This window comes from Athene noctua, chromosome 3, assembly GCF_965140245.1.
Source record: "Athene noctua chromosome 3, bAthNoc1.hap1.1, whole genome shotgun sequence".
Taxonomy (NCBI): Eukaryota; Metazoa; Chordata; class Aves; order Strigiformes; family Strigidae; genus Athene; species Athene noctua.
In genome coordinates this window covers 47,479,604-47,502,299 of record NC_134039.1, presented here as the reverse complement: position 1 = coordinate 47,502,299, position 22,696 = coordinate 47,479,604, and the positions used below count along the sequence as shown (strand labels likewise).

Sequence of the window (22,696 nt, the reverse complement as noted above, 5' to 3'; positions counted from 1 at the left end):
AAAATATGGCATATGACATTGAAGGGCTCTGGCAAACATGGTCCAGAGAAGTAGTGGGCTGGAACGGGGGTAGTACAGTTGGGATGTTGCTACTCCACACAGTCTACTCTGCCCCTCTTCTGCAGAGAGACCACTAATCTCCTGCCTGTGCTGTTGGAACAGGATTTACAGCCAAGTAACACATAGTGCAAATCCTGGTTCACGAAGAAAAACACATAGGTAGGCAGGTCTACAGTAGGATACTGCACAGTTAATTCAGCAGCTGAAACAGGAACTTGTCCTATTCACTGCTCTCCATCAGGAGGGTTAAATACAAGCAGCCATGATAACATATGAATAACAATATGTTAACATAACATTAATTTCAGCATTTAAATCTGTCAAAGTCTGAAAAAAGCAGTGATCACTATTGCATGGACAAAATTCACCATTCAAAAATCTTTATTATTAGCAAATAAACCAAACATAGGCATATAACCAAAATGTGTTGAAATAGCAGATCAGGAGAGTGTATTCAAGGCCTGATTACACCTGATGGATTTTGATGCCCCTAAGCATGTCCACAGTGGGATCTGCAGCTTGTACAAAACCTCTGTATAATAGGGAGGCAGATGGCAGATCTAGAAGCATATTATGCTTCCTGACCATTCCTGAGACTAAAACACAAATGCAGTGAAAAACCACTGTATGGAAATCATTGTAAATTGTACATAGTGATTAACCATATTAATCCAAATATAATCAAATGTGTTACAATATTTCTCCCACCCAAAGCAGGCTTTAAAAGATTCATGTCATTTACTGGTATATCATAACTTCTTTTGAGTAGTTTTTTATATGTATATAATATCTGAACTACTAGCAAGCTTTTTAAAAGATACAGATATTATGTTCATTATTTTAGCAATTAATACCTTGAGCAGTTGATTCAACCATAAAATATGCATTGGACAAGGAGAGGAGTTGAGATGTTCTTTTTTTAGCTGTTGTACAGACTTTCCACTATTTAAATGAACATGACTGATGCATGATGAGGAAAAGAAAGACAAGTGAAATTATTAAAAGAAGTGAGAGGTAAAGATTTGGTTTAATGATATAAAAATGAAACATAAAACTCCTGAGATGCCTTGCTTTTGTAAAACTGCAAGGCGTGGGTGGAATGTGATTTGTGGCAACAAGCTTATGCCTTACTGTATCTCCTGTCAAGACAGGAGCCTGTGATTCACAGAGACAATGGTGAATACCTTTCATCTAAAAAGATGTCTAAGTATGTTACAAACTGATTTACAAACTATACACAGTATTAATGATATACAATGCTGCCATTTATCGCAGAAATTCAACTATCAGTGGGAGAAACAGGCAAATACAGAGCACGTGCTCTATCATCCCCATCCCCACAGACCCATGCTGTATGTTTTCCAGTGAATCTCCCTCTTTTTCTAATGGTCATGGTGACTAATGACCTGCAATAAAGGCAGGTAATTTAAGTTCTGCAAGATGGAGTTCAGCAGGCCTAAGAGCTGCCCTCTTTTCTGACATATTACATGTAATCGATGACAAAATGTTTGCCACATCCCCTCACTTTGCTTGTCTGCCACCAAATAATGGATGCCTGCTGTTATTGATACCACAAGAGCAGTTATCCTTCCTGCCCAGGTGGAAGAGGCATGCATTTTAGAGCTCAATATTTTTCTGTTCCAGACCTTGCTGACTGTGGGGTTGCAGACAAACTCAATGTTTTCATCTATCTGAAAAACTGCCTAAATGAAGAAAAACTACAAATTTTGACTTCCCACTGAAATGAGGAACCAAAAAAAGCATTTTCTACTGACATTTTCCATTTGGCATTTTACTTTTGGGCACTTACAGAAAAAAAAGACAATGAAAAGTTAGATTTGGTCAATGTTTCCACCTATGCTGAAAGAGCAAAGCAGTTAGAAGTCTCCTATGGGAAATGCAAGATGTAAGGTCCACCACTCTGCTGCGCTTGTGGCAGAGGGACCTTAATTGTCATCTCTGGGCCCCCAGGAGAAAGTGATACCCACAGTCAGATAGCATCCTTGGCAAAGGAATCCTGATTTCTCTTTCAAAAACTCCTCCATTTTATATAAAGCACATTCAGTCAGTAAACAGTAGAGAAAGATTGTTTAGACTGGTGGCTAGAACACCAACAGGGCTTGAATGCTACAGCTACTGTTCTAGTAAATCTCTGATTAGCTCACATTGGGTAAAAAGCATCAAAGGAAGACAATGAAAGCATCTAACACATAAAAGCAGATAGTCCAGAACCTAGCTTGAAAATCTCCTGAAAATGAGGGAGGGTCTCCATACCCCTGGAAGTATTCTAGAGACACAGCTGCTACATAGATGAGATTTTCTGTGTCTTCTTGCTCTTTCCACCAGTTCATTTTTTCAGCCAAAGCTACTTAACTGAATTAGACTTTGTTTTGCCAATTATCAGGCCTAGCATAAAGGACAGAGCCAGCATAAAGATGAACCAATAACTAAATTGTATTTGATACAAAAGGGTCAGTACATGGGTGAGCACTGGGGGTACAAACAAGTCAGTCAGATTATACATAATCAACATCAATCCCACTGACCCCAAGAACAACACCACACAACCAACAATGGGTGGAATAAATGGTGAAATGCAGTCTCTCATAGAAACTGTGTTTACAAAAGCCAGACCTGACTGGAGCCCAGTCCCAGGGAGGCAGGAGGTCCTTCCCCAACAGGGAACTCTGCAAAGTGCATCCACCTCACAGACAGACACTGCCCCTGCCTGCAAGTGGTCCCAGCTTTTATCCCCAAGTGGGACACCTGACCTTTGCTTACTCAATGCAGACACCTGGGGCTCATTTACCCAATGGCTCTCCCTGCAAGGCCGGCACCACCCTGGAGGGAAGCCTAAAGGTAAACTCACCCCTCCTTTGTGAAGGGCTGTGGGAATCACCCATATGTCAACCTTAATTTGGGGATTGGGGTTGAAACCCCAGCATTTCAGACTTGAATATGAACTCTCTTTGGGATGACTTTTTTTGTGACAAATTTATAGTCTACCAAAAATATCTGAGTCAGCTTTACTGATCTTGGCTCATTTTGAAGGAGGTTAAAAACAGCTATATCCAAAAGAAAATTAATTCCTGGACATCCATATTGGCTTTAGCAATGCCAATATATGTAAGAATTTGTCTTCTAATTACCATTTTTTCCCGTGAAGTGTGAATTGGTCAGAAGAAACTGGGAATGCCCAGAATTTTGTCCCTCCACTGATCACTTCCTTAGCCAGAGGAGTCTTTCTGAAACCTTCTGGTAGAAGAATATATTTCCTTAATTAAACCAGAATAACAGGCACTAATTTAAAGACTCTCTTCTAGAACACAGATCAATTCTATATTAATAGCACTGAACCATCACAAAAAAAGGGAAGATCTGTATTTTAAAACTTAACTTTTACTATGAACTTTCTAATTCAGTTCAAGATAGTACTGCTAACTTGTATACTCCCCACAGGTGAAGCCTGAGGATGAAAGTAAAATGTCTCTGAATAAAACCTGGAGCTGGAATATATTGAGTTTTGCACTGTTACTTGACTTTCACAGATAATTATTCCTATTATTATCTCAGCAAGAAATGTTCCTTTATATTTGCATGCTACTTTTATCTATTATCTTTAATTGCCTGACTCACTCTAATTATTAGCCTGGGAAATTCTGAGGATGTCAAAGTCTCTTAAAACAGTGACTGTGCTAAAACCCCAAGATTTCTTTAGCTGTCTGTGCATTAAAACCACTTCCTGCAATTATTCCATCACTGTTGACTTTGTTTTAAAAAATATGCTTTCTGGACTTACAAGGTCAAGAATAATTCTCCTCAAACATGAATGAACTTCAAATCATTTTGTCTTCCTGAGCTTTGAAAACAGTCTCTACTATTTCTTTGGAAAGCATGAACTGCTACATGCGTTCTTCTAGGACACTAGCTGAAAATGTCATTGCTGCTATCTTCAAGCACTGCTAAAATTTTTACTTTCTTGCTAGTCTATTTAAGACAACAAGCTTAAGTTCCTGTATGAATTTTAGGTGCCAATACCCACTCTGCTCCCTAGCTGACCTGTAACCCCCCCGAAAAGTCTATACAACAGTCCTGAATTTCTCCATGTAGAAATGAGAATGACTTAAACAGAAAGACATGTCAAATAAAAACAACAGAGATGGCACTATGATGATCAGTTCATCCTTATTTAAGAAAAATTAATCTTAAAAAAATCCAGGGGAACAGCTACAGAGTTGTCTGCTTGGTGTTGTAATGAAGTGATGCAGAACCTGGCCTTGCCCCTGGCTTGCCACACAGTACCTGCCACTTTGGCTATATTGAGATTAAAAGGTGGGGAAAAAAAAAAAAAAAGACAACACTTTCCTCCAGCATTTGTTTATTCTGCCCATATCATCTGGCCAGACCTTTGGGTGGTGATAGTGGATATGGAGCCATTGATCAGGGTTTGCTGATTTACACTTCCAGGGGATTTATTGCTCTTTGGTCATGCTAAAGCACAGACCATCTCAGTGCCCCATGCTGCTTCTCTCCCTTTTAGACTCTAAAAAATAGTTTTAGGTCAGTGAGTGAAGCCACTTGTTTTTCTTTGTTCTATCTTCATAATCAAATATATTAGTGCTGATTTAATAAAAGATCTAAAAAAAAAAAAAAAAAAAAGATCAGGCAGAGCTCTAAAGGAACAGGTGAAAGATTTGACAAGTATGTTAAGTTCAACATGGGTCCCTGAATAACTAATCTTCATGTTAATCTTTCTGACAATCAGACACAAGCTGTAGATTTCTTTTCTCTAACTAGACGCTGCTAAGGTCAAGTGTTCAGCTTATGAGAGGAAGACAAAGGAGCTGTGGTGTTGCTCCAGCAGCAATAAAGAGAAGAGAATTAGGCAAACAAAGCTGAAAGTACAGACCTGCTAAAAATATGGAACCAAAGCTGTTTGAATTCAGTCGGAATCTTTCCTTTTATGCTGATAGATTTGGAGTAGGCTTGTACTAAGTAAGCAAACATGACAGTAGGAAAACTGCTATTTCTCAGTCAGAGAAAAAGCTAAAAACCTATTCACAAGGTTTCATTTACTTCTGTCAAAGCTCTTCACTGTGCGTGTCCTCTCTGGTCTGTTCCCAATCACATTAGAAATCCCTCCTTTTCAGATGCAAGCCCCTGTTGTAACCTGCCACTTCTGTGAGCTACTTTGGGGGGGGGTGGGGGTGGAGGGGGGGGTTGTTTATTGCCAGATGTAGTGTTAGGGTTTAAATAACTTTTACATAAGTTTCCTAAAGTCTATTAGTTTATGAACTATGGGATAAGTAATAGCCTGTTGGTGGATGATGTTACGCTACATGTCCTCACAAAGCCTAACGGGGTGGAATGTGTGCAGTGGTTTCATATGTAACATTCTAGGTGAACGGTTGGACTAGATGATCTTTAAGGTGCTTTCCAACCTAGATGATTCTGTGTGATTCTGTGTGATATAAGTCAGGTATGTAACTTTTTAGAGGGGTGGTGAGAGACTATTCCTAGAGTGTCTTCTTTAATACGCTTACTAGTGATCTAAAAAAAAAGTGTCCCTGAGAACAAAAGGACACTTTTGTTTATCAGAGAGCAAGGAGAAACTCAGAACATCTTGCTAGAACGCAGATTTGATTACCCCACAGAGGATGCTGTTATGAAAAGGACATACACAAATGGGCTCAATTTCTTCATAAACTGAGAGGAAAAAACAGAGGAGTGATTTTTCAATGAGTTTGACAATCAGTTTGGAAGCTCTCTAGGAGTGGAAAAGAATCTCTCAGTTACACTGATATGACATTGAACTGTACTGAAATGATAAACAGCTGCAAGTAGGTGCCTGAAAATAGATGTACCTGTTAGGTCACAGGGCTAGATTTGTTGCTAGTGTAATTTCTCTGAAGTCAGTAGTGCTATACCAGCCATATATTTCATTCATCATGTTTTACCATCTACATTTCAATTTTTGGAATAATCAGACATATTGTGCGTGGTAGGCATATGGTGTAGTTGCATACCAGAAGATCTGCCCTGAAACTATTTTTGGTTATTTCCCTCTCTCCTGTCACAAAATGAGAAATCTGTAACAACAAATACTGTAACTGAATGGCTCTTATAGCAACTATGTGTCTTCTGTTACAGCAACTATGCTGAAGTACCCAGAGATATTAATTCAGTACACACAATAAAAATCCTGGTTAGCATTTTTCATAACACTAGATGGTAGCGGCAGTGCATGAAAAAATAGTTTTCTCTATAGTCCTGAATAGCAAGATACAAGATTGGAAAATAAGCATAGGCACTCATCTAGTATTTACTTTCCACTAGCAAAAAGTACAAGTGTGGATTTTTTTAAATCCTTCCTAACATAAAGCAGTAAGTTATCTCTACTATTTAATTATTTAGAAGCATCAGAAGTTAAAGCTTTCCATGAATACTCCATATATCTTTCAAAATGTTTGTATTTAAGAAGAAGGATAATTTATCAATCCTTCTAAATGTGACATTTAAATTATTATTGCCAAAATACCTGTGTATCATAACACTGCTCTTCTGCTTAAGACAGGGTATTTTTAATTTTTGAGATTTGTCTTATGAAACATAAAACCCTGTCCCTGTCAGGGAGAAATTTAACTACTCCCTCTCCTTATCTCTAGTATGATGATCTCTACCCTTCTAGATTTACCTAATATTTTAATGACAGTAGGAAATATCATTGCCCTGTGTATTCTCTCTCCCCTGTCTGCTGCATAATTGTATCTTTCCCTGCAGCTGGGAGACAAAAGTAGCTTTATGCCAATTAGCTTTTCAAACCTTTTTAGGTAAGGGAATCAAGCTTAACTGAAACACACTGTGACAGGTTGGGTTGTGGCAAGTCATGTCAACACTAAAGAGGATGGGAGGTGACTGATCAGTTATCGAGTGGGCATTGCTCATTACTGAACATGCAGAGAGCACTCTAATAGTATCTCTATACAGCTTCTCATCATAGCTCTCCAGAGCTTGGTGAAGTAACTATTCTTTACTGGCAATAGAAATCTGTGTTTGAGCATTTATCCATACTATTTATTTTACTAAAGAGCCCTAGGAAATAAACTATTCACATGAATAATCCTGTCACTGCTAGGAAGGGATCACTGTCAAAAGTTCTTTGCCTTAAAAATATTTTCTCACAACTCTGGACTCATGTAAATCTAGAGAGTCCTTGGAAAGGCTAAAATCCTTCCTTTACACTCTCAGGAGAAATTGGGTTTAGAAACTACTGTTACAATAAAAATCAAATCACTTGTTGAAGGACAGGCAGTTTAAGGCCACTCTCTCAGTGCTGAAAGATGTTGTGAAGGGTAATCACAACCTCCATTTCTCACTGACATATATTTTTTTGCTCACCATCATCTCAAACATGATATAATTACAGTTGAGTGCCTGGTATTTCCTTCTGCATGGGACCACCTTTCCCACTGCTGACAGCAGTCTAACTGGCAATTTACAGACACTAGTTCATTTGTATTCTCTTCTGCTTTCTGAAGGTGTCAGTTCTGGGAGAGCTAGAAGGCCACAAGCAAGTCAGGAAATGGGCATCCTCACTTAAAGGAAGGTTTCTTTCTCTCAAACACTCTCAGGCATAGCATGAATTATGTGCCAAAGCAGAAAAACTGATGACTTTTTTGCTTTTCCACTTTCCATTTTGTCCTCTATCATCAGATGTGTTCTTATTACAGAACTAGAATCATCTAGGTTGGAAAAGACCTTGAAGATCATCCAGTCCAACCGTTAACCTAATATTGACAGCTCCCAACTACACCATATCCCTCAGTGCTATGTTCACTCTACTCTTAAACACCTCCAGGGATGGGGACTCCACCACCTCCCTGGGCAGCCCATTCCCACCACACCTAACAACCCGTTCTGTAAAGAAATGCTTCCTAATATCCAGTCTAAACTTTCCCTGGTGCAACTTGAGGCCATTACTTCTTGTCCTATAGCTTACTACTTGGTTAAAGAGACTCATCCTCAGTTTTCTGCAACCTCCTTTCAGGCAGCTGTAGAGGGCGATGAGGTCTCCCCTCAGCCTCCTCTTCTCCAGACTAAACACCCCCAGTTCCCTCAGCCGCTCCCCGTACGACCTGTGCTCCAGACCCTGCACCAGCTTCGTTGCCCTTCTCTGGACACGCTCGAGTCATTCAATGTCCTTTTTGTAGTGAGGGGCCCAAAACTGAACACAGGAATCGAGGGGCGGCCTCACCAGTGCCGAGGACAGGGGTAAGATCCCTTCCCTGTCCCTGCTGGCCACGCTATTGCTGACACAAGCCAGGATGCCATTGGCCTTCTTGGCCACCTGGGCACACTGCTGGCTCCTGTTCAGCCGGCTGTCAGTCAACACCCCCAGGTCCCTCTCTGACTGGCAGCTCTCCAGCCACTCCTCCCCAAGCCTGTAGCGCTGCTGGGGGTTGTTGTGGCCCAAGGGCAGCCCCCAGCATTTGGCCTTAGTGAAACTCCTCCAGTTGGCCTCAGCCCATGGCTCCAGCCTGTCCAGGTCTCTCTGCAGAGCCTCCCTACCCTCGAGCAGATCAACACTCCCACCCAACTTGGGGTCATCTGCAAACTAACTGAGGGTGCACTCGATCCCCTCGTCTAGATCATCAATAAAGATGTTAAACAGGAGTGGCCCCAAAACCGAGCCCTAGGGGACACCACTTGTGACCGGCCGCCAATTGGATTTATCTCTGTTCACCACAACTCTTTGGACCCAGCCATCAAGAAGTTTTTTACCCAGTAAAGCTGGTAAAATTATTATTACTCACATAAACATCAGGTCTGCAAGACTAGAATAACTAGTATTTCATTTATTTTAATCTCTGCTAATACCCATGCCCTACTCATTACCACCCACATTCCCTGGAGGCTGGTGAGAGGACTGCCCTAGTCATATGAGAGATACTGACCTATATCTCATCATGAATTCAGTTTCTCACCAGAGACTTGCTCTGCCATAAGAGAAAAGGGAATTCATTCACTAATGCAGGAAACATTACCATGTGCAGTTATATCATCTACAGAAAATGAACTTCATTATCACAACCAATACAGAACCACAAAACCTTCATAGAGCATCTGAGCTCCTTTTTTTTTATTTATTTATGAAACATTACCATTGATTTACTTTCCCAGATGTACTCCTTGTTAGAGTATGATGGTCATCTTAAGTGTTTCATAAGAGGAAGAAAAATCTCAGAAGCTTTTATTTCTCTGAGGACCACAGATATTTGCCGATTTTTTTCCATGATTTTTTTCCTGTCTCTAATAATATCACAGCACTTGTAATAAAGAAGAATGTCTGTCCAATATAATCTCGTAAGACATTATGCAGTTAATTATCGGTTAATGGAAGTGAAGATTCAAGGTTTATTTGCTTTTTTCTTTCTGTTTCTGTGCAGTCATGCTAAATTTAGTAACAAGTAACAGATCAACTCCTGCTGGGAGGCCAAGACAACTTTTTAAACGTATGCAATACATGTTCTCCTGCTAAAGCAGACAGGTTCAAATAATAATGTTATGTGCCCACTTGGGCTTTCTTTTCTCAGCAAGTAATATAACTCTTGCACCTTTCTGTAGCTTCATAAAAAATTAAACCATTTTGCAGAAATATTTTCCCCAGCCCACTGGAGAAATGTATGGGAAGAATAGAGGAAAACCAGAAATTATTTCAAGGTGATTCTACATGTGGACCTCCTTGACTGTCTGCTTTCACATAGCTTTAGGATATACACATACTTACATGGAGCACTGAAGTAATTAATCTGACAGATGCTTACCAAGTTGCTATGAAAAAGATAAACAGATAACACAGTGATGGGTGCAGCACAGTTTTGAATAGGATGATGCACAACATTTGATGGAAAGGACAGGCAATCCAATCCCAAAATGATTTGGGACCATACTGGAAGACTTCCTAGTGATTTTCTATGGAATATATGGCAAAAATGGAAAGGCAGTATACAGTGGCATAACATGGTAGTCTAAGGCCTGAAGAATGTCTTTGAATAGAAATATAGATTAAAATCTTTATCGTTAAGCAGGTTTTTCACAGGAGTAAACTGGGAAGACTGAAGACTGGATTTTTCTAACATGGCCTGTAGTGTCAGAGAAGGAAACAGCAATTTTCCTCAGAAAAGGTCCTCTGGAGAGAAGGTGGGAGGGACCTAATGAATGGCCTTTGGAAAAGGAGGATGTGGATGGACTGGCAACCTCCACTCATCTACTGGTCTGTCAGCTGTCAATCTGCATGGTGAAGTGGATGGTCAAGAAATTTAGCATTACTCATTAGGGAAGTAGTATAGTTGAGTCACATGCATAAATCTAATGTCAAGAAGAAATACTGCTAGAATAGCCACTATTCCCTTTCCCCCTCCCCCATTCCCTATCTAGGGTTGAAATGAGTAGAAAAGAGAAAGGAGATGAGGCACCATAAAAAAGGTAAGATGAAATGTAACCTGAGAAGGAAACGATAGAAAGGGACTAGAAAGAAGTGACCTTTAGTCACCAACATGTAATGCAAAAACCAGCTAAACTCATGCCACCTGATCTGCAGTAAAGAAGCCAAAAAAGAAATCTCATATTCCTCAAGTGATAATTTTTATGTGGTTTTTTTTTTTTCCTTCTGTTACTTCCTACCCAGTACTGTCACATAGCTTCTTTCCTGCAGTAGCTGCCCCAACACCAATTCTCACCTTGCACATAACACCTCATGCCAGTCTTGTATCCCAGTACCAAGACAACCTAATGAGAATATGACCACCTCAACCATCAGTGGAGGGATTAATTACTGAATAAAATCCTGAAGGTGCAAGAGATGAGCACACCTTGCAGTAAAGTAGCTGTATGCCATTAATACAATCAGAACATTGGCCACTGAATTCGGAGTAATGCAACAAATCCTGCAAAAATGAGATTTGTGAACACACTTCTTTTACAGAACAGTTTGTCCCGTATGAGGGGGAAGATACATCTTTGGCAGATTTATAGTAATGAAATTTTTCTGTGACCTTTTACTCTGTCTCTTTACATTACAAATGAATGTTAATATCCTACTAATTTGGATCAGTCTGGCCCTCCTAGCCGATATTCTCCTAATATATTTAAACTTTTCTAAGGTGACACAAGGTGGGTGGCTTTCTTTGCTCTGAAGAAGTCTATTTTCCAAATAATTATTCACTCTAATTCATCATATTGCAGCCTACTAATGAGATAAGCGTATGTTGCCTGTAGCTGTTTACTTAGGTTTATTACAGGTAAGAAGGACAACAATCAGCAATAAGTGAACAAATATTTGCAAGCTATGGTTACTGCATAAGAGTTCATGATCACAGCCAGGAAGACATATGAGCTTTAAACAGATAAAGGCATGGTAACGGAGATTATATATTAATAGAACTAAATTACTGACCAGGCTGTTACTTTCCTCCAGAATATGTTGGGAAAATTCTAAGAATATCTTCCATAAAGGTATATATAATGTACCCCAAATATTTTTTTAAAATCTCAATTAATTGGTTTCCAATAACCATTTTCATTAGAATTTTTAGTTTGCTCTAAATTTTCTTCAAAGAACAACTTCTATTTCTGAGTGAGGTCACATTTAAAAGAATAGTTTGACACATCCTGGAGGATGGCAACTGCATACCATCATTATTAGCTTTAGAGCTAGTTTACCTACTGGCCAAAAGCTTTTGCTATGTTTTTGTCCTAGTTTTGCTCAAAAAACCTCTCTGACAGTCTAAGTTATAACAGGCTGTTTCAGTAGAATACATTGGTTTGGTAGATTCCACACATCCCCCCTCAATTATTTAAACTCTTTAATATTATAAAGACATAATGCCTTATTCAGAATGAAATTTTCATGTTCCCACCAGCTTTAAGGCTGAAGAACAGTAAGAATTTTATCTTTAATGACCTATTGAGAGACCTTAGTCATCAATACCTGTATACTACCTATACATTGATAAAAGGCTGTATTGCATAAGAAAACCCTTTTAAAAAAATGTTATACAAGATTTCTTCCTTACACCAAATAATTTGCAGGTTTTCTGAAATTTACCAAACATATCTGTAAGAGCAGAGTAGCCTTTTGTCCCTCACTGCTTTCCAGAAGGCTAGAAAAATATCTGTATGCCTTTTGAGGGCACTCTGTCTGTATCAGCCTTGTTGCCAATTCTGTGGAATTAGTGCATCAAGGATAATACAGTTCAATAGCCCTTCAACATTTTCAGATTGTTTTGTTCTGCTCCACATGATTTAATGCATAGAGGATAATATAAAGGCCTTGGGGAACTAGTCTATCTCCTCAGTGCTTGTGTGATACTTGCTGTAATGCTAATGGGAGCTACATGTGTGCATCCAGGAAAGAATACACCGTAGTTTATAATATGATGAACAAAGCGCAATCTATGAATAACTTAGATTTTTACTTCAGTGGAAATCTGCAGTGTACATCTGAAGCATAGAAACAGTAACAGGTTTTTAAAAAATCACTACTCACTGAGTACTGTGGTTGTCAAATTCCCTACCCCAAAATACTTGGGATGTTTGAAATCTGATTTGGTAGACTTGCTTTATGAAAATTAAGTTTATTAAGCATTTTAGAGATTTGTACCATGGCAACCATACCAAAGCGATACATATCACTGACTATATAAAAATATACATATATATATATAAAATGTGTATAGCAATACATACATACATGTATATATGGAAAGTTGCATAGGACAGGGCAATTAGGTGCTATTTCGTGCAAGGAAACTTAGTGCTACTTTGAGAAAAACGTGCAGGCAAACCACATACATAGGAAACTGTTCTGGAGAACAGTTTCAAAAGGATGAAACCACTGAGTGATACCATACACATGCACACATATGCATGTATACAAGAGACAGAACATTAAATTTTGTCTGTATTGCTTTGAATTATAACCTGTTTTCCCTAGAATGGTAGAAATTTTACTTTTCTAATTCCAGCATGCAGGTAGGTACATGTTTTTTGTACATACTGACCGTTTCTAATTTTTCTATTCCATCTTGAACTGACTATGCTATAAATCAGATCCACACACATATGCACAGTTAGCATTAGAAAGAAACTGCATGTTTTGAAAGCCTTAAATACATTTGGCATAATTTCTAAGCTAGAGAAACTCTAAAGTAGAGAATACATTGTGTGAAGACTAGCATTGATTTAAATACTTTTACCCAGTTACCAAGACAAGGCCGGGAGTTAAACAAGATAACGTGACTTCCTCCGTTTCTGAGGGAGTTATTTTCTCTGAAAGATACAAGTATTTTTAATTGAATCCATTTTTAAGTTCTTACCATGCTGTTAGAAAATTTGAAACAGGATCACAAGGCCATTAACAAAAATTTCAAAAATAATAATGAGAAGGTCTGCTAATCTGAAAAAACATAATAATTTTTTTTGTTAAATCACAAACGTCTTTCCACTGAAAACTTTTTGCCCAAGAGATATTGACCTGAATCATTCATGTGAAGCTGCCCTGCAGAGCAGTTCCTCAAGTACACAGCCTGCCAGTGCACATTCCTCAGGGGCCACACACTAGTCTTTGTAACTGCAGAACACAGTCCTGTCAGCTGTAAAACCTCATGCTTGCACTGCCCTTTTTCACCTCAGTATTGCCATCACAAGGATGTAGAGTTGACAACATGGCAGATACAAATAATAGTTCTTTGGAAAGGTAGAAACCTCCAGGAGCTGTTGGGAGACCTAGAATGTCACTGTTTTCTCCATGCAAGACGAGCTATAATTTAAAGTATTTTTTCTAATAGCTTACTTTCATTTAAGAAAGCATATGAAGTCTAATATTTGAAAGTTTGATACAGATGACAATATTTAATTCCTATTAGAGATTTAACTTTTCTTCCTTAACTATGCATCATCCATCTACAATATCGTGACATCAATTAAGGGACAATGCACAACAGTGCAGATGAAACCTAGGAATTCCTTCTGTCCAGCTGACTTAGCTGATGGAGCTGGTGATCAACAGACGGTTGGCACTGGCATCTGTAACCTCTCAGAACAGCAGCTTGGTACCTGGCAGCCTGGGGATGCTTCTCAGATCCCTGCAAACAGAACAGATCCTAAACTGATCCAAATCATGATTATAATCCACAAGAGCAAAAAAGTCATCAGCCCCAGAAGAGCTGGATGACATAATCGATCTGAAATTTTTCCCATTGAAAAATAACCTGGTCTTATTTTTTACCAAAGAAAACAACATTTGAATGTTTTTAATATGAAATTTATAAGTAAAAACAAAAACCCAACAAACAAATCAGCAAACTTGACCTTATTCCATTTGGAATTCCTACACTGATTTAGTTTTGGAAAACAAAAACTATGATACATCTTTTTCCCCCTCTAATTCTTCATCCCCAGTCCAAGTTTTTACCAGCAACTGGAATAGAAGAAATTATTTCCAGCTTTGCTATTTATTTTCATTTCCTTTCCAGTTTTCCTATTTTTCTCTTTGTGCTTTGTATTTTTTTGTTATTGCTTATTTAACTTATTCAAATAATTTCAAGTTTTTAAGAATTACAGAATGCAAAACGCAAAAAAGATGAATGAAAAAAAAAACAAACTGAGGAAAGCACAGGTACAATTAATTCTGCTGAATTACATAACAGAAAAAGGGAAAATAGAAGAAATGGTAAAATTAGGTGATGGTAGTTTGTGGAAGTAACATAAAGTGATTTTTTATATAACAAGTGTATATAATTTTCTATAGAATATCCACAATGTTGGACAAATACAAGAAAAAATTTCAAAGGTTTTTCTTTAAAAAGGAAAAAAAAAATCAAAACGGAAAGATATACAAGAGTTTAAAAGCATGCCCCATTACTTTTATAATTAATATCCTTTGTGAAAGAATTGTTACAATTTATAATCACTACTGCTTACAGATTTTCTCTGGTTTAGGATGATTATCTGAAGTGTTAACCACCAGCCTCTGAAAAATACTAATAGAGTCTTACCAATCATCTCTTTCTCATAGCCTTCTCTTCTCCAAGAAAACGGAGATGATGCGAGCTTTCTGAAATCAAGATACTACAGATGAAGAGAAGGATTTCCTTGCCTGTGCGAGATTACAGAAAATAAGCTTTGACCTCCCTGATCTGTCTTGTTAGCTGTAGTAGAATTCAGTGCTGAACAGTCTGTCATTCCAACAGCTTCAAACTGAGCACCATGCATTAATCATGAATTTTACATTTTGACTAGCAGAACTGAAAAATTCATTTGTTAAAACAGATGGCAACCTGTAATTTCATGTCCTGCTTTTGCCTCACCTGCAACATCTGTATGCAGCACCTCCTCTGCAAATTAATGCCTTCAGTCAAAAAAATAATAAACATATTTATAGTCTCATTCAGTTTTACCAATAGTTTCACTGGAATGCTTTCCTTAAATTGTCACAGAAGGAAATGTAGATTTGTTTCTATTAGAGGCATATCTCATCATGTCAGATTTTTTATGGTATATTAATGCCATGTTTTTTGTAAGAGATGGATTCATAACAAATGATCCATCTTCATTAGGTAAAACCAGATCTAACCTACTCAATGTGTTACCCGTGACATAATATCAACAAGCCTGTATTGTGATTTTCGTTTTAAGTACTACAGCTTTAAGGAGATAACCTGAATATAAAATTTCTATTCTTTGGATCTTCTACAGTACCTAGTATCAAAAGAAATGAGTTTCCTAGAACTCTGATTTTAATGCAAAGTGTGTGTGATTTTGCTCAAATCTAGACACACTGACTTTGCTTTTAACTATGGACTAAGAATTATCTGATTTCAGATAACACAGAACTAGAAAACACCTACCATATTTCTGGATCGAGTTTCTTGCTATTGAACTCAACACTGTCATATAAACCCATCGTAAACTGAAACTATGAGAACCCAGAAAGCTAGGCAATTCAATCATTATCTTTTCTCCATGAAACTTGGGGAGTATGGATTTTCCTTGCTGTTAGTGTGAGAAAATTCACTTTGGAAGCACCTCATCAGACATATTTGCATACTGTTTTAAAGTTTTTGAAGGCTTTTTCTGTTCTAAAGTCATTACTGTTGTATTTGAGAAACTCAAGAACTGCTGATGAATGTATATTTGCAGCTACCTCTCTATATGGCAAAATCAAATAATATCCTGTCTGAACGGAGGGAAGACCAAGACATAAACAGTCAAGTCATGCATAAAATCTGTGTTGGTGCTGGTGACCAAACTAAGGTCACTGTGGACAGTGACATGGTTTAATTCCTATTCTACATCAGAAGGATTAATAGTTAAAGCTCTGGGGAGGACTCTGCTTGCTTGTTTATGCTTAGCCCGTTTCTACACCCAATACAGTATACCCTTATTCCTTCCTTGTAGTAATTTAGGGATTAGGGATATAATCCAAAGTAAAAAAGATGTGGGTCCAATATCCTCCCTTTTACAAAGAGACTTCAAACCACATTTCCCAAGAATGAATGTTGTCTAACAAGCCTGAGGTTATTCCAGGACTGCCAGCATTCTCCATCCATCCTTTTGAAGCCACTTCAGTGTATAGATAAGAAGCCCAGATTTTTGAGGGGAGAGATGAAGAATAAATGTGACTGTGTGTCTGCAATTTAGTGACTGCTTTAGGCACAGAAGGAGGTAAGTCCTGGATTCTGTTCCCTGTTATTTATTCAGTAAATATTTAATCATACCAGTATTTGGTGTTTTTTACTTAGTTACTAACAATTAGCAATTCCTTCTTAGAAAATAATAACCAAACTACTACAAAAAATACTAATTTTTAATTTACGAGCAATAAAGCAACATCTCCCACTGAATACCTCATGTCATTTTATGCTGAAGTTCCTGAACAGAACTTCATTCCATCTTTTAATGTTAAATATATTTCAGGGAATTAAGAATGAATTTTCCTCTTATTCATGATTATTAATAAACATATACTATTTGGCACATATATATATATAATGCATCAAATTTGATATCCTGTTTATGACAGAAGCCTTATTTTGCTAGCTATTTTATGATCTTGCATCTCAGAGGACATTTGGTAGCACCATTCACCCTCATGGTGAAGAACCAGAAAAGTGGTTTTATGGTCCCTTCTGGTGCATCAAATGTCCACAGCTGCCACCTGCTGAGTCACAGCATTTTGAGGTGCAGCACAGAGAAAACCACATAGCTTCCTAAAACATACAAGTTAACCATGGCTATGGCTACTATGTGATCATGATCACACTGCTTCTAAGACATGAGCTGGCTCATTTACAGCTAGCTCTTTGCAACATGCACCATAAATGTGTCCTTATTTTGCTTCTAGGGGGGGCTATGTAATCAAACCAGAAAACAGACGCTAATGAAAATGATCTTTATAGAGGCTGAAAATATGGAAGTGCTTGGCTAAAATGTCTAATAGTGTGGCAGTTTCTTAAACATGAGTGCACCTTGACAGATTTATGGTTGTGGTTAGAAGAAATGTGTGTCAGAAGCTGCCCTGCTCCAAAGGCAGCAGGCTCTGGGGCAGAGCTCCGACTCTCTCAGAAGATCATCCTTCTCCCAACCTCCTCCTCAAAACCGAATCAAACAAGTTTAACAAGGCCATGGTTATCCAAGTAAACTACTGTTCTCCCATGTGCCACCCTCTCTGGTACCACTTGTCACAGGTACTTTACCTCTATTATTGTAGCAAAAGAAGCACAACCAAAAGGAAGAGGTTAAAACTGAAGCATGTAGGAGTTCAGCTTGAATGAGTGCTACAAGATAAGACGCACTTTTGTTTTATTTCATGTTATTATGTGATATGACAAGTCATAGAAAGAGAAGCAATTAAAGAACCAGGAACATTTTGTTCACTTCCAGCTACTCTGCTGAAGGAAAGGTTTTTCTGGATCTTTGCCTTTGTGAATATATTACATCTATCCTGGACTGTGATCCAAATGTTATGAGAAATAACTAACACACTAAGTTAGGAGAATTGCCTTTTTCATTGTATAAACAACCTTCAAGCACTGTTTTTCAAAACTTACACACAAATGCTTTAATAGACTCAATATTGTTTGTCATTGATAGAGCCAAGCCTAATGTAAACAGATTAGTTCACTGAAAATCAGATTTGTCCTCAAAACAGCATATCGTGAGTGCCCTTATGGGAAGAGAGAAAGGACAAGACAAGAAATGAAGGACAGTTGCTCTCTGGACAGCTCTAGTGGTCTGGGAGGGAGCTCTCAGGCAGATCTCAGTGCCACACTGAGCAATGGCAAGTATTGCAGCTATCAGAAAGCATTCTGGAATCACAGATTTAATCCTGACAGCTATTCAAAATAAAAAAAGGTATCTGTCCATGCTCACTAAAATCTGAGAGCTCCAAGACTACGTACTTTAGTCATAAGACTCAGAATGACAATGTATAAACAAACAGAGCTCATTCAGTCCCTTCTACGTTCCTCGTTCATCTGCTGTGCTGCAATACTGCACTCACTGCTGGCCTGTAGCTTTCATTATCCCATGTACTGAGATCTCAGTCCTGTCTAGGCAGAAACTACCAGTGAATCGGAGCCTTTTATCACCCAAGTAGAAACGAGGACAGTACCATGTCCTGTGCAGCTATTTATCTAAGGTGTATTCAGTTTGAGCAAGTGCCCATAGGATGGGACCTTTGCCTACCTTCCCTCAGTAAGACACAGGCAAATAGATGCTGCAGCATTTGAACGGATCCCCAGATACACAAACTAGATGAGTCTAGAATTTGGGACAGAAACACCTGCAGGCCCAAAGTACGCACAGGTATTTTTCATACTCCTAAATACTGTAATCCACACCAAGATAATAGAAAAATATATGGGCATGAAGGTACACTAAGCATTAGAGAAAAGAATTTAAAAAATAATCGTATATTATCCAAGACCTTTTTTCCCATTGTACAGGCATCATATAGATAACACTCAGAATTGCTGAATTGCTCCACATTTTTTCTAGCCATGTTTTGACTTTACAGTAGCACTTAAACTACCGTTAACCAAATGTATATGGTTAACAGGTATTTAAAACAATTCTTCCACTGTCTATATTTTTCCCTCACTTCAAAAATCCACTGGCAACTCTCCTCATAAAGCTCTACCAGATTAAAGACAGGTGTTACATTCACTGTCAGTAAACACAACTCTAAGAAGTCACAGTAAGAGGATTTTAACTCCTCTGAAAAGAGTGTTATGGAAGAAATTTTATAAAGAAAGGCCATTGCTGACCAAAACTCAACCATGTTTGTATGTTATATACTTTATAGAAGATCAGCACAAGTATTGTAATATTTCATAACTACCATCATTGTAGAATTAATCAATGCTAGATTGGTCTGTAAACTGAAATTTAGCTCATTAAAAGCACAAGATGTAATAAGCATTTTCAAGTAGCTACAGAAAAGAGCCCTTTTATTGCAGCACTGGCAACATATTGCTAAAATAGAGCTAAGTTACAACTTGGTTATTATACCTTTACCTATTTTATACCATTCCTTCTAGGTTTAAGCACAAAATCTATTTAAAAATTACAAGTACTTACATAATCAGGCTTCATTACTGCCTTTACAGTAGACAGTGTACATTCCCACATCCAAATAAGAAAGTTGTGCAAGTTCAGCCAATGCCTTTCTCTAGCCCATGAAAGCAGTTTAATAAACATGGTACTTTATGAGATTAAAGAGCTAGAGATAATCCAGGAAACTGCAGATAAAATAACAGGATTAAGTTATATAGTTAGCTCAGTGGACTGAAATAAATTCAGTTCACTCTGCTGGGCTAAAATGCACATAAAACCTTTTACTTCCATTAAACCTTCTTCCCGAAAGCTTCTTTACGTTAATATCATGGTATATCACAAACTGAAAATATTTCAATAAAAATAAACATATTTAGGAGAAGAAAGGAGAAAAAGTAAATTACTTTTGTATTGATTTATGGACTTAAAAATCTAAATAGCATTTTCTGATACTCAGACTTGAAATAAACTTTCATGCTTTGTTTACTGGGCTATGGCAGTAACATCTTTTGTTATTATTTTTTTGGATAGCTGGTCTTGAGAGACAATAATGCCTTGTGGAAACGGAAAACTTTGCAACCAAAAAGTCAAAAGAAAACACTTAACTTTCCATGCAATATACCATTTTGAAATACGTACACAAAAAAACCATACATAAATACAAGATACACTTTTAGCACATCCACAGAGATAAGGATGTTTGTTGCTTTCATAAGCAGCTTATTTTCTCCAAATTAGTTAAGAAATTTGTTCTTTCTGACTCCCTTCCTGCCTCCTTTGGCTCCCACTGATTTCCCCTTACTTAATCAAGCTTACAGTGCTTAGACACCAGAAGGCAGTCATCTTATTAAGACAGAATTCCTACTGATGAATCAATGTATGTATCTAGTATGAAAACTTACATAACTGCTCACTGATCAGGAAATCCACAGGCATATATTGAATGACAATCACAAACACATTGAAAAACAACAGCAACTTTATCATTTACTCTATCATCATTATCAGGGGGCACTATTAACGGGCAATGGACATTTACCTGGTTTTAATAAGAATTTTTTAGGTACCATTTAATTTTTTTTAAAAGGCAGAAAATAACAGAAATGCCTATAAATAAATTCATACATATTCAACAGAAATCTTCAAGGCTATGCATCTTGCAAAACTTTGTAACTATGATTAAAAAGCAGCAGATTGGTTATAAAACCTTTATTAAAACCAAACATTCTAATCAAGCAACACATTTCCAAACACAGAAACATCTGGAGAGTCACAACTACAACTATAAAATTGCAATTCTGTCCACACTTTTAAGTGAACTCATCAGGACTAAACTCAGGATGCATTCTTGCAAATGCGCATTCAGCACCAGCATAATTCCATGAAACAGGACTACACGAGAATAAAGAGATGGCTCCTGTTCAAGATGGGATTTCCATACGTGTATTGTTTAGCGGGTACACAAGATTTGGCTCTGTAAACGTGTAGCTTGTCCCCACTCATTTGTTAGGATTCTTGCAGGAATACCTCAGGCCCAAAGTAAGGTCTACCATGACACCTTAGATTAGCTTAGGTACGTTAATACTTCAAGGAGTGCTTGGGCCTGCTTAGCGTCTGTCCTAGGCCCTGCTAACAAAAACATCTTGTGCTCTTCCCACACAGTCCTACCCAAGAAGCCCTCTTTGATTCCTTTCATCATCCACCAGCTCCTTCTAGTAAAAAGGAGAGGAAAAAATGACCCAGGGAGCACTAGGCACGCTGTCACCCCCAAGGGATGTACCTCCTTTGTACCCTAAAGGAGGCAACTCCAAGGCAAAGTGCTGCTCCCTGACTGCGGGTGTTTATCCCCAAGCATGATAGCTGTCAGCAGTGCTAGCACCCTGCAGAGATGGGCAGGAGGCCAGGCAGCCCCTGTGGTTAGCTGGGCCTCAGCCATGTGTAGTAGTTGTCAAGATATGCAATAGCAGACAGGTAGAGAAGGTCTGCAGAGCTTGTCAGGACTGCACATCGCCAGCCTGGGCTATGCCACGGTAGCACTGAACAGAAAACAAAAGGAGGGCTTGGACATAGGTCCTGTGACCAAGTGGCCTGTCACCACTTTTTGCCAGCTCTCTCTTCAAGGATGGCCACCAATGTAGACCTGCCAGAGTGAAGGCATGGGGTGAGATCTCTTAATCATGCCAGAGCCTTGTTCTCACCAGGGATTCAGATGCTCTTCTGGCAGCTTGATCATCCCAGAGAAAAGGAGGACAAGGTGTGCTGCCTGTGTCGTGGCATTGCCAAAAAGTCAGGTTGTATCTTCTAATCAGCTATGATGCTTAAGGGCACACATCTTGGCAGACCTGCCCAGTTCCCACCATGGGTATGGTCATCTACAGATTTCAGGTCAGTAGCCTAAGTCCCCCCTGGAGAAAGAGATACTGCATAGTCCTGCTGTAGCCCCTCAACATGCATGGATGGCTGATAGCTGAGCATTTGGCTGGAGCATGCTGTGTGGTAAGCTGATGGAGCAGTTGACAGAAATGAAACACCTTGCAGGAATGCAGGCACCATGACTAGAGTCTGCTCCAATAGCTACCAAAATTAAAAGAAATCTCCACAAAAGCCACATTACTTCAACTCACTATTCTGTAACTTAGAGTCTTTTACAGATAAAGCAGGTAAGAACATAATGATTGGTAATATTTATATGACTAATTGTATTTTTATATATAAATGTATATAATTAAAAATGTAAGAGATCGGTATTTCTCACTTTTACCATGCAATGCATGATAAAGACAGGTTGTTTCCCAAGATAAGGAAAAGCACAAAACTGAGATGGCAAGTAGAAACTTAGCAGTGAGTTCCTGTAATTTATTTTTGTAACTACAGCTCTCTAATGCTGTTAATGTAATTGCTATTTATTCATTATCTTATTACACAGTGGTTAACAGAGACTTGGGAAATGCATACACTGTGTGTAAATTGCCTTTAATAAAAGCAATTAGACAGTTGAATGAATATTGTTCATTACCAC

At 38.3% G+C, this 22,696-nt stretch overlaps 1 protein-coding gene across 4 annotated transcripts in view; it reads right to left on the bottom strand.

Moving 5' to 3' along the window:
* Positions 1-22,696, bottom strand: part of PTPRR (protein tyrosine phosphatase receptor type R) — a 156,823-nt gene that overhangs the window by 100,938 nt on the left and 33,189 nt on the right. The window contains exon 1 of one of the 4 annotated variants that reach the window (XM_074901514.1): positions 19,702-19,768. The exons of the other annotated variants lie outside the window; for them this stretch is intronic. Within the exon in view, the coding sequence (XP_074757615.1) occupies positions 19,702-19,752 (51 nt within the window). The 5' untranslated portion in view covers positions 19,753-19,768. Of the gene's footprint in view, positions 1-19,701; positions 19,769-22,696 lie in introns of those variants that run through there. 4 annotated transcript variants of the gene reach the window in all.